The sequence below is a fragment of the Juglans microcarpa x Juglans regia genome, chromosome 6D (assembly GCF_004785595.1).
Source record: "Juglans microcarpa x Juglans regia isolate MS1-56 chromosome 6D, Jm3101_v1.0, whole genome shotgun sequence".
Lineage (NCBI taxonomy): Eukaryota > Viridiplantae > Streptophyta > Magnoliopsida > Fagales > Juglandaceae > Juglans > Juglans microcarpa x Juglans regia.
The window spans coordinates 9301247-9313824 of record NC_054604.1 but is presented as its reverse complement, the minus strand read 5'-3'; the positions used below and the strand labels follow the sequence as shown (position 1 = coordinate 9313824).

Below are 12578 nucleotides of genomic sequence, written 5' to 3'. Positions count from 1 at the left end.
CTATTCTAGTTTGTAATCAAATCCAATAAGAAATAATGTTTTTTTCATGAAGTGCCAAAATTAGATTGGCATGATCTTTGGATTTATTTTTTTCTTGAAGTATTTGTATTTTTTTCCAGCTTGCTTCTAGCTAGCTTCTCTATAAAAGTTAGTGGCTTAGCCATTCTTTAGTTAAAATTTGACTAGGAAATTCATTTTTTTTAATTTAGATAGTCATTTCTCAACAACATCCAATAACAAACTCTCTAAATCTACAACTATTCTATCAAAATATTGGGTCTTCGAAACTATTTCCCCCCGTTCCCATGAGCTACCCTTGAAATAAGATAAAGGAAGGAAACTCATCTCTATATATATAAGCTAGAAAATGAGAACTACTCAACCAAATTTTTTTTTTCATATTTTAGCCAACAAAATCGACAAATCGTAAGTACAAAAAGGCAAAATTCTCTCATAAGCTCTTACTAGTTGAAAGTTTTCTTTCAAGGATCATAAAAATATACACACAATTTTTTTTATTGGCATGTGTTGAGGAGCTAGAAAAATCAACAACCCAAAAGAAAAACCCAAATCACTTCTCAATCTGCCACAGCCAATTGAAATCAACGACCAAATCAACAAGCAGATCAAAACATGGTTTTGGGAAAAAAAAAAAAAAAGAACAAAAACAAAAGAAAAAAAGAGAATGATTTTCCGATTTTGAAAATCCACAATTGTCGAGGAAGTGGGCTTACCGGAAGGAGTTCGGTGGCGATAATGTTTGTGGAGGTCGACGATGGCATATGGAGAGTTCAGTGAGATTTTTTGTTCGTTTTTGGCAAAACACAATGCTCGTCGAGATGTGTTGAGGAGCTGTGTTCGTGGAGAAAAAGCTGAGGAGCTGTGTTCACATGAATAATGCTTTGAGTGGAAAGAATATATTATTGTGAAAAATAATGATTTGGCTAGCAATTTTGACTAGCTACATTTGGCTTGTCAAAAACGTTAGAGTTAAAATTACTATATAAATGTTGAGTTTGATATGGATGCATTTTAAGCAAGCATTTAGTCAAACCTTGACTAAATTTTAATTATGCCTAATTCACTATTAATACTCCAAATTAGAATGGGATTTGCTAGGTACAAGCGGTTTAGCGCACAAAATTATGTACCAATACTTATATAACTTTTTTTATTATAAAAATAAAAAAATGTCTTATATTTAATATTGGTACACGAAATTACTTACAAGAAATTTTTTCAATTAGAATTCCATGCATGAATTTAATTAATAGAATTCCATATATGCCAAAGAAGGAGGATAAAATTAGCCATGCATTTGTTGTTTTTTTTTTTTTTTTAATGTAAGATCCACGCGATGACCGGTACGTACGAACTATTCAACTTATCCATGGATCGAACTCGATGCATTACAAAACCTGAAAACGAAGGCTAATGTGAAATGCCTCCGTATGGCTACTCTTCGTAGTATCCAGAATCCTTTCTCTCTCTCTCTCTCTCTCTCTCTCTCTCTCTCTCTCTCTCTCTCTCTCTCTCTCTCTCTCTCTATATATATATATATATATATATATATATAAAAGTGGCATGCAAGTTGGAGTATTATCAGTTATATATATATAATATATATGTAGGGTAGAATCGAAGTGGTTTCCGTAGAAAGCGACCGCCCAATGACCAAAGTAACAAAGTTGATTCTTCCTTGCTAAGAAATTACAACTGTGATTAATGAAGGATAGATCTTTGATTAGCTAGCTAGCTTAACCCTAGTAAAATGTAACAAAGTAAACACCGTGTTTAACCTCGGTTAATTCTTAATTCTTTGTTCCTGTTTTTTTTTTTTTTTTTTGGACCACCCAACCCCTTCCATTCCATTCCCATTCAAACTCTCTCTATATAATCTCTCTCTCACGCACTTGATATTTCACGATTTCTAGGCGCTCCCTCTCTCAGCTTTGCAATTCAGTGATCATCAATCCCGTTCTTCCTCCCCGCTCAAAGGTTCTGTTATTTTGTTTTCGTTTTGAAAGTGTTTTCAGTCTTCCTTTCTCACGTATTCTAAGCAACCAAACGCCCCCCAAAAATAAACAATAACAACAACCAACCAACCAAACATGTCATCTGACCAGTACTCCTATCTCTTCCTTTCTCTAGCTGGTTCCTCACCAGCCCTCAGCATCGAGCTTTTTCTATGTGTCATTCTCTTTGTCGCTGTTTTTGCTTTCTGGCTCTCACCCGGCGGTCTTTCTTGGGCCTTGTCTAAAACTCGTGTCGGTGTCCAAAATCAAACAGCCATTCCTGGCCCTTCTGGTCTCCCTTTTCTTGGAATGGTTTTCTCTTTCACAGGGTCCTTGACACATAGAGTTCTCAGTAAGCTTGCTGAGGCTTTCAAGGCCAAGCCATTGATGGCATTTTCTGTAGGGTTCACTCGGTTCATTATCTCAAGCCATCCAGACACGGCTAAAGAGATTTTGAACAGCTCGGCTTTTGCTGACAGGCCCGTTAAGGAGTCCGCTTATGAACTTCTCTTTCACAGGGCAATGGGTTTCGCTCCCTTCGGCGAGTACTGGAGGAATCTGAGGAGAATCTCAGCGACCCATTTGTTCAGTCCAAAGAGAATCGCTTATTTCGGGGAGTTTCGCACAAGGATCGGGCTCAAAATGGTGAATGAGATAAGGGCTTCGATGGACAGGAATGGTGAAGTTGAGATGAGGAAAGTTTTGCATTTTGGGTCCTTGAATAACGTCATGATGAGTGTGTTTGGAAGGAGTTATGAGTTTGGTGAGGGGTGTGGGAATGATGGGTGTGAGCTCAGGGGTTTGGTCAGGGAAGGGTATGAGTTACTAGGGATTTTTAATTGGAGTGACCATTTTCCTCTATTGGGTTGGTTGGATTTGCAAGGGGTGAGGAAAAGGTGCAGGAATTTAGTGGCAAAGGTGAATGTTTTTGTTGGGAGGATTATAGAGGAGCACAGGACGAGGGTTGAGAGGAAGGGAATAATTTCTGGGGATCATGACGAGAGCTCTACTGATTTTGTTGATGTGCTGCTTGCTCTGGAGAAAGAGAATAGGCTCAGTGACTCGGACATGATTGCTGTTTTATGGGTATGTATCTTTCATTTCCTTTCATTATTCTCTCTTTAAACTTGTACGGTAAAGTCATTGTGATACCAATTAATTATTAATACTAACTCATTTAGGGTTACGACTGAGAAAAATTTTCTGGATATACTCTTGTCATTATTTGGATTGCATATACATGCTATATTTTCTGTTATATATTTTCTTTTCCATGCAAACACTGTCTGGTAAATTCTGCTGTTCTTTCCCCTTGTACTCGAGCTCATCTTTATTTATTTACTTGCTAAAACAGATCTCATCTTTATTTGGGAATATTTTCGTTTGGTAGCTTTGATTGTTTTGATGCATCTACTTGGTCCTTTTTGCTTTGGTTTTTCATCTTTTCTGTCTTGTTAGTTTCATGAAAATCATATGCTTGAATAAGGATAAGGTCTCTCTCTCTCTCTCTCTCTCTCTCTCTCTCTCTCTCTCTCTCTCTCTCTCTAGGTATCCAATGATATTGAGAATCCGAATACTTTTCTTTTTTCTTCTCTTTTCTTGACAACAATATTGTACCTCTTATTCCCTTTTCTTGTCTTGCTTCTGATGCTTTACGTTAAAGATTTCTCGAGTTTTCTTTTCCGTCCATGTAGTCACTATTTTTTCCTCATTTATAAAACTGAAATTCCAACCCTTGTCTTAAAGATTTTCTATATTAATCTCAGGAAATGATCTTCAGAGGGACTGACACAGTGGCAATCCTCCTAGAGTGGATTCTTGCGAGAATGGTATTACACCCAGATATCCAAGCCAAAGCCCAAACCGAGATCGACAACATGGTTGGCATGAGATCAGTATCAGATTCAGACCTCCCCAACCTCCCATACCTCCATGGAATCGTAAAAGAAACCTTGAGAATGCACCCACCAGGTCCCCTCCTCTCCTGGGCAAGGCTTGCCATCCACGACACCAACGTAGGCCAGCACTTCATCCCTGCCGGCACGGTTGCCATGGTTAACATGTGGGCGATCACTCATGACGAGAATGTCTGGTCCGAGCCCAGCAAGTTCAAGCCAGAGCGTTTCATGGAGGAAGATGTAGCCATTCTGGGGTCAGATCTTAGGTTGGCTCCATTTGGGTCTGGAAGAAGGGTCTGTCCTGGAAAGGCCATGGGAATGGCCACTGTTGAGCTCTGGCTTGCGCAATTACTCCAGAATTTCAAATGGGTGCCTTCTGAACATTCATCACGTGGTGTTGTTTTGTCGGAATGTCTAAAGCTTTCATTGGAGATGAAGCACTCCTTGGTCTGCGGGGCAATCCCTAGGGCGCCTAGGGTTGCTTGAAATTATATAATGATGGTGGGCTAGCTTAATTTGTTGTTAATTACATGAGCGTGATGTCATAATTCCCATGATTTCCGGCCAACATATGATCTATCTAGGCCGCCGGAAATTAAGGATAAATAAGTTTGTTTACTTTTCATGATGTTCTGATCTTTGCTTCGTATTAATTAATTAGGTTTTTGTTATAGGGTAGGGTTTGATCTGGGTTTTGGTTATGTTCAAAAAAAGAAAAAAAAAATGTATTTGCATGAATTAAGGGTTTGATTCTAAACGATCAGGATATCATGTAGTTAGGCATGGAACTTTCATGCCCTACGGCTTGTACACATTTTGTAATGAATCAATATTATTGCCTTAAATATTATCAGTTTGTTAATATTACAATATTATTAATTAATTGTGCTTGGAAGCAGAGTTTTTCTATATATGCCTATTAATAATATCTCTCCATTTGTCAATGATATTTTGAGTTTTGAATTTTCATATCTTGATATGAATAGAGTTGTAAATGAACCAGTTTGCTCGATAGTCTGCTCGGTACTCGCTTGACTAAACTCGAATCGAACTCGACTCGTGAAAAAAAAAAAACTCGCTCGAGAAAACAGATACCCACTCGATTTGTAAACGACACATACCCAACAAAACTCGACTCGATTCGGCTAAGGCTTGTTAAGGTCCGCTCATTTATGCTCTAGTCGACTCGTTAGCTCGACTCAATTAAAACTCATTCATATATTCATAAATATATACATACACCTATGTATATATACATATATATGTATTAGCTAATAATATAAGCATACCATTTTTATAATTAAATATATAATATGTAATCTAATTATTTATGTCTATATAGTAAATATACTTCATAGGTATATTTTATAATTTGTATAATAATTAGTTGATAAAATTTAATAATTTCATATACTAGTATGTGAGAAACATATATGAAATAGATATATGCTATCATATTAAGTGTATGTATTAATAATATATGTAGGCATATAATATATTGTTATTTTGGATAAATATCAACTAGTTAGATATTAACTATTTATAAATTTTTTAAAATTTTATAATTTAATAAAGGTTCTACTTGTTAGTTGTATAAATTCAATATTAGATCTTTTATTTTATATTTTTTTAATTTATTAATTATTAAATATTATTCAAAAAATTAAAAAATAAACAATTCAAGCTCGAGCTCGAGCTTGGCATGACTCGACTCAAACTCGTTTGAGTTTGAGCTCGAGCTTGAGTTAAGAGTTTAACTTATCGAGTCGAGCTCGAACAAAGAATAAAAAAAAAATCTCAAGCTAGAGCTCGAGTATTTTGAGTCGAGGCGAACTCGACAAGCCAAAGACTAGCTCAGCTCAACTCGATTACAACCCTAGATGTGAATATATATTTACATTTTGCTCGACCGTAGGCTTAATTTTAGACATATTTATTGCATGTGTTGGAGTATTGCATCACATATAGATAATATGGAATTAAAGTCCAAAGTAGAAAAGGCTAAAGTTAAAATGGTCAATGCAATGTAATTAGTTAATTCTGTTAATTTACATATACACTATAAATATGATGTAATAGCAGACTTAGTTCACTACTTCTTTTCATTTTACTCTTCAATACAATTCAGAATTCCTTTCCTTTTCATATGTTTTCAAACTATCTCTACATTTGATCGAGTTCTTGTCATGGTATCAGATTAGAAAATTCCGCACATTGATTTTCTGGAATTCGATCTGTCATCTTTTGATCATTTTCTTTATATTTCTTTTCTTCTCTGCATTACAATTTCTTCAAGATTCTGTAGTGATTTTTTCTGCACTATTTTATCTCTCGAAGTTTGTGATTCTTAATCTTTCTTTCTTGAAATGACTTTTGAAAGTTCTATCGATTTTGTCACCACAAATCCATCAGATATTTCATCAAGTCCATACTATCTACATCTAAGTGATAACCATGTTGCTCTTCTCGTCTTAGAGATCTTTAATGGAGATAACTATGTTGCTTGGAGCCGCTCGATCACCATTGCTTTATCTATCAAGAATAAAGTGGCGTTCATCGATGGTTCAATTCGACCTCCAAACATCTCTGAATCTGTTCTTCACACAGCTTGGCTGAGGGCTAATAACTTGGTACTTTCTTGGCTTATAAACTCTATTTCCAAAGATATTCAAAACAGCCTGCTATATGTAAACTCATCTCTTGATCTTTGAAATGAATTAAAGACTCGGTACTTAAGAAGTGATGGACCAAGAGTTTTTCACCTTGAAAAATCTTTGAGTTGCATCAACCGGGGTTCTTCCTCTGTCACTGAGTATTTCAGTGCCTTAAAGACATTATGGGATGAATGTGTCAGTTTTCGTCCCTTACCAACATGTACTTGTGGAAAAATGTCAAGATGTACATGTGATCTTTTCTCTTTTCTGCTACAAGGCAACAAGCAGATTATGTTCTAAAGTTTCTAGTTGGTTTAAATGATTCTTTTGCATCTATAAGAAGTCAATTGTTTCTTTCAATTCCATTACCAACTATGGCCAAGGTCTTTTGCTTATTACTCCAAGAAGAAAGCCAGAGACAACTGACCAACTCAGTTCCTACTGAAACTCATGCACTAATGGTTAAACAGTCAAATCCTGTAGCAAACCAATATAAATTTTTGAAAGAAAAATCCAAGAAATCTACCCTTCATTGTACACACTGTGGATATAATGGACATATGGTGGAGAAGTGCTTCCAGCTTCATGGATACCCTCCTTAGTGGACTGGACCGAAAGGAAAAAAAAAACTCATTTTGTTGCCCATGCTGCAATTGCAATTGATGAAGCCTGTAATCAAAACAGTAATGAACCTCCCATGGTTTCTTTGACTTCTGGAGATTTCAATAAACTACTTGCTATTGCCAATTCCTCTATGGCGCCCCCAACCCTCATGTATGGGAACACGGAAATCTAGACACCCGGATGATAACAATACGGTCACGCATCCCAACGATAGTGCCAAGTGTGTGTACATGCAACAATGTACAATAAACAACACAGCGGATAATTTAAATAAGTCAACTAAGTACAATAATTTTTAATACAAATTAAAAATAAGTAAAACGTTTAAAAATAGTTATACAGTTTTCACAAAATAAAATATAATACAAGTCCAAATACAATTATGAGTGATCCCATATCACTCATCGAGCGGAGCCGAATCCTTAGGCTCACCTTCAGGTTCATCTACATCGAAATCTGTGTTATCAAAAAATGGTACTGCAAGTAAGTATAATCCAAACAACCCACAAGATAAAAGTGCATTAATGCAACCAACATGCATGCATATGATGAAGTATGCATTATTCTCTAAACAACATTTTTCTCGAAAATGAACATTTACCAACGCATGCCAAAATCTCATTTTGCCCAAAAATAATAATTCATCATTTTCCCAGAAAATGACCTACACAAAATCCTTTTATCCAACACACGCTATTTTTCCAGAAAATAGCCCAATAATCCATTTATCCAAGAACTCGCCATTTTTCTAAAAAATGGCCCTTTAACTAATTTTACTGTATGGACTATGATCTCCCCTAGGGACCATCCGCACACCCTGGCTCTCTTCGCCATACCACGGGTAATGACTGTGTGTGTGACTTCGTAAGGAGTGATGCCCAGTTCGGCACCCAGCGCGTTCGTGGCCAAGCATCCTCTAGCCCCCGCCAGCAGAGGGGCCACGGAGTCGGCGCGAGAGCTTTACCATACCGTCCGATCCCGTTGTTTCCCAGAGACAACGCAGAGGAAATCACTCAATATATTCCGCTATCGAGTGACCAGAGGAGCTCCACCAAGATAATGCCCCATATCGGCTTGGGGTCGTGATACACACGGACCTAAAAATCATTTCTCACATAAAAACTCAGTTTTCAATAAACACATGAACATGAATGTAATTACACGAAAACCCAGTTTTTATTTACAAACATGAACATGCATGCAAATGCAATGAACAACAAATGCCAACACAATCCAAACATACAAACAACTTCATCTTCCAATTCATCCCGTAGCGCCCCCAACCCCCATGTAAGGAGACACGAGAATCAAGATGCCAGGATGGTGACAACACGGTCACACATCCCTACGATAGTGTCAAGTGTGTGTACATGCAACAGTGTACAATAAACAACGTATCGGATAAATTCAGCAAGTCGACTAAGTACCAGAATTTTTAATACAAATATTCAAAACAAAACATCTTTAAAAAGTTATGCAGTCATCCCAAATAAAATATATACAAGTCTCAAAATATAAACGAGTGATCCCAATCACTGCTCGGGCGGAGCCGAATCCTCAGGCTCACCCGAATCCTCCTCTGCATCAAAATCTGTGTTACCATAGAACGGTATCGCAGGTAAGTATAAACCAAATAACCACGAGATAAAAACATATTAGTGCAACTAACATACATGCATATGATGAAATATGCGTCAGATCCAAAAATATCATTTTCTTCGAAAATTTATATTTTTCAACACACGCCAAAATCCCATTTTGGCCTAAAAATAATAATCCGTCATTTTCCCAGAAAATGACCCAAATAAATAAAACATCATTTTTCCAAAAAATGAATCACATAAAAATCCTTTTATTCAGCACACGCTATTTTTCCAGATAATAGCCCATTAATCCATTAACTATATGCACCATGATCTCCCCTAGGGATCATCCGCATATCCTGGCTTCATAGTGATGCCCAGTTTCGCGCCAAGTGCGTTCGTGGCCAAGCACCCACTACGCAACGAGCGATGCCCAGTTCTGCGCTCAGCGCGTTCGTGGCCAAGCATCCTCTAGCCCCAGCCAGCAGAGGAGCCACGGAGTCGGCACGAGACCATCTCGTCCGATCCCATTGTCACCCAGCGACAACTCAAGGGACGTCACTCAGTATATTCCTCTCCCGAGTGACCAGAGGAGCTCTATCGAGACAATACCCCATCTCGGCTTGGGGTCGTGATACAAACGCACCCAAAATCATTTCTCACATGAAAACCCAATTTTCAATAAACACATGAATATGAATGCATGTACACGAAAACTCAGTTTCCTTTACAAACATGATCATGCGTGCAATATGTCATGTACATGAATAACACCATACCAACAATCAACAATTCACAGTGCAAACCAAACACACAACTCCGTCCACAATCCATCCGACCCCCGAACTCCTCAGACTAAGTCCGGCATAACCAACCAGTCCACAGATAAAATGAGTTAGTGTAAAAATACATTTAAATCACGAAAGTTTTTTGAAAAAATACTTACAATGCTATATTATAATTTTCAAAGGATCACAGAGCTGCATGAAGTGACGGCACGTAACAGTGTAAAATACACTATGGCCATGGGTCTCAAAAATTCACTTTTGAACAGAGATAAACCAAGACCCGAAATTGATAGGGTAGGACTTAGGGATGTCGGTGAAGCTAATGGTGGTGGTGGTTTGCCGTGGGTGGCGGCGTAGAAGGTGATTTTAGGCCAAAAATGCCCAAAACGGAAATAGAGTTGGATGTACATCACCGGTGGTAGATCGAGGCTGGGAATTGGTGCATTAGGTAGCTGGGAGGTTGAAGATGAAGTGGTGAAGAAATGGTGGTCGGAGGTAGTGTGACGGCGACGCAATGGCGCAAGGAATGCCACAGCTAGAGGCCGCACGCGGGAGTTAATGGCGGCGTGAGAGAGGCTGAGATTGAAGGGTGGTGGTCGCCGGCCGGTGGGGAAGCAAACAGGAGGGGCAGTGTCGACCACAGCAGCACGCAGCGGTGGCTGGATGGAGAAGAAGAAAATGCACGGGGAGAAAGGGGAGGGACGTCGCGCGCGCGGGGAGAAGCAGGGGAAAGAAATGGGAAGAAAGAAAAGAAAGAGAAAAGAAAAAGAGAAAAAGAAAAGTGAGGAGAAAGAAATGAGGTCCAATCCTCACATCTTGGGTCACAAAAATGATCCAATGGAAAAGATTTCAAAACAACAAATTAAATAAAATAATTCAAACGTAGTGATTAACTAAAAATAAAATAATTAAACCCAACAATAAACTAATTTAAAATAAAGAGCAATTTAAATGCATAACAATAATTAATAACAATAAAACACATCAAAAATAATTTTCACAAAATAAAAAAAATCATAAAAGTAAACCAACTAAATATCCAACAACTTTAAAACAAGAAAATAAATTTTTGAATTAATAAAAATAATCTTTCAATAAAAATACACTAAAATGCGGGGTGTTACACATCTGACCCCCTAACTCTTCGGATTCAGTCCGGCATAACCAACCAGATCACAATAAAATGAGTTAGTGTAAAAATATATTTAAATCATGAAAGTTCTTTGAAAAAATCCTTACAGCGCTTTATTATAATTTTCGAAGGATCACGGAGGTGCAAGAGGTTGCGGCACAGCAAGGGAATAGTGCAAAAATATACTGTGGCTGTGGGTCTCAAAAATTCACTTTTGAACAGGGACAAACCAAGACTCGAGATTACTAAAGAAGGGTTTAGGGATGTCGGTGAAGCTAATGGTGGTGGTGGTTGGCCATGGATGGCAGCGTAGAGGGCGGTTGAAGTCCGAAAAGCTCAAAACGGAAATGGAGTTAGATGGATTTCACCGGTGGTGGATCGGAGCTGGGGATGGGTGGTTTAGGTTGCTGGGACGTCAAGGATGATATGGTGAGGAGATGGCGACCTGTGGTGGTGCGACGGTGGCTAGCGAACACAAGAGGTGTCGCAACTTGATGCCATGCGTGGAGGAGAATGGCGACGCGAGAGAGGCTGGAAATTGGAGCATGAGGTCGCCGGCCGAAGGGGAAGCAAACGGTAAGGGCGGTGACGGACACAAGCGACGCAAGGCGGCACAGGGTGGAGAACGACGCACGGACGGGGGAGAGAGAGGGTCTACGCGCGGGAGAGAAGAAAGAGAGAGAGGAGAAAAAGAAATGGGGTGAAAAGAAAAGGAGAAGAAAAGAAAAAAGAGGAAAAAAGAAAAAGGGAAAAAGAAAAAGAAAAGGTGAGGAAAAAATGAGGTACAATCCTCACATCTTCAGTCACAAAAATGATCCAACGAAAAAATTTTCAAAACAGTAAGTTAAATAAAATAATTTAAACGTAGTGATTAAATGAAAATAAAATAATTAAATCCAACAACACAATAATTTTAAAACCCACAAACAACTAATTTAAATTAAAGAACAATTTAAATGCAAAACAATATTTAATATTAAGAAAGCATATCAATATAATTTTCACAAATTAAAAATCATAAAAATAAACTAACTAAAAATCCAATAAACTTAAAACAAGAGAATCAATTTTTAAATTAATAAAAATAATCCTTCAATTAAAAATACACTAAAACACGGGGTGTTACATCCTCTCAGTAATCTCAAAATCCCTCAAACACCCAGAATACATTAGCTTGCAATCTTGTTACTTCCTCTCAATTTTCTGGTAATTCTTCTTGCAACTTAGTTTCTTCCACTTCAAAATTCTTAGATACTGGTGCAACAGATCATATGATCTGTTCACCCCTATTCTATTGATTTCCTCATAAACCACAAAATACATCTATAAATCTGCCCAATGGTCAAATTATACCAGCTACACATATAGGAACAATTTGTATTTCTAATAATCTCTTCTTGCAAAATGTCTTATGTGTACCATCCTTTACCTTTAATCTTTTATCTATTTTTAAGCTAACCAAATATTCTAATATTTCCTTGTCTTTCTTTCGTACTCATTGCTAGAAAATGTATGTGACATTTGTCACTTAGCAAAGCAAAGAAAACTAACATTTCCTGTATCACGTAGCAAGTCTAATAAAATGTTTGATTATATTCATTGTGACATATGGGGTCCATTTGGAACCATTTCTTATTCAGGTTATAGATTTTTCTTAATAATTGTTGTAATAATTGTTGATAATTTTACACGTACTTGAGTTTATATACTTAAAACAAAATCTAAAGTTTCATTTCTACTTAAAAGTTTCTGTAAAATGATTAAAACACAATTTGACATTGTTGTCAAAGTTATAAGATCAAATAATGGACCAGAGTTCATTCTCACGGATTTGTACCATAAAAATGGAATTTTACACCAAAGAAATTGTGTAGAAACCCCACA

The 12578-nt window shown here is 37.4% G+C and overlaps 1 protein-coding gene across 1 annotated transcript; it reads left to right on the top strand.

Moving 5' to 3' along the window:
• Positions 1 to 1882: 1882 nt before the first annotated feature.
• LOC121235676 (cytochrome P450 78A5) lies at positions 1883 to 4763 on the top strand. The gene is made up of 2 exons (XM_041132039.1): positions 1883 to 3101; positions 3782 to 4763. Exons 1-2 carry the CDS (start codon positions 2112 to 2114, stop codon positions 4397 to 4399), a joined length of 1608 nt encoding a protein of 535 aa, XP_040987973.1. The 5' UTR covers positions 1883 to 2111; the 3' UTR covers positions 4400 to 4763.
• The last annotated feature ends 7815 nt before the right edge of the window (positions 4764 to 12578 follow it).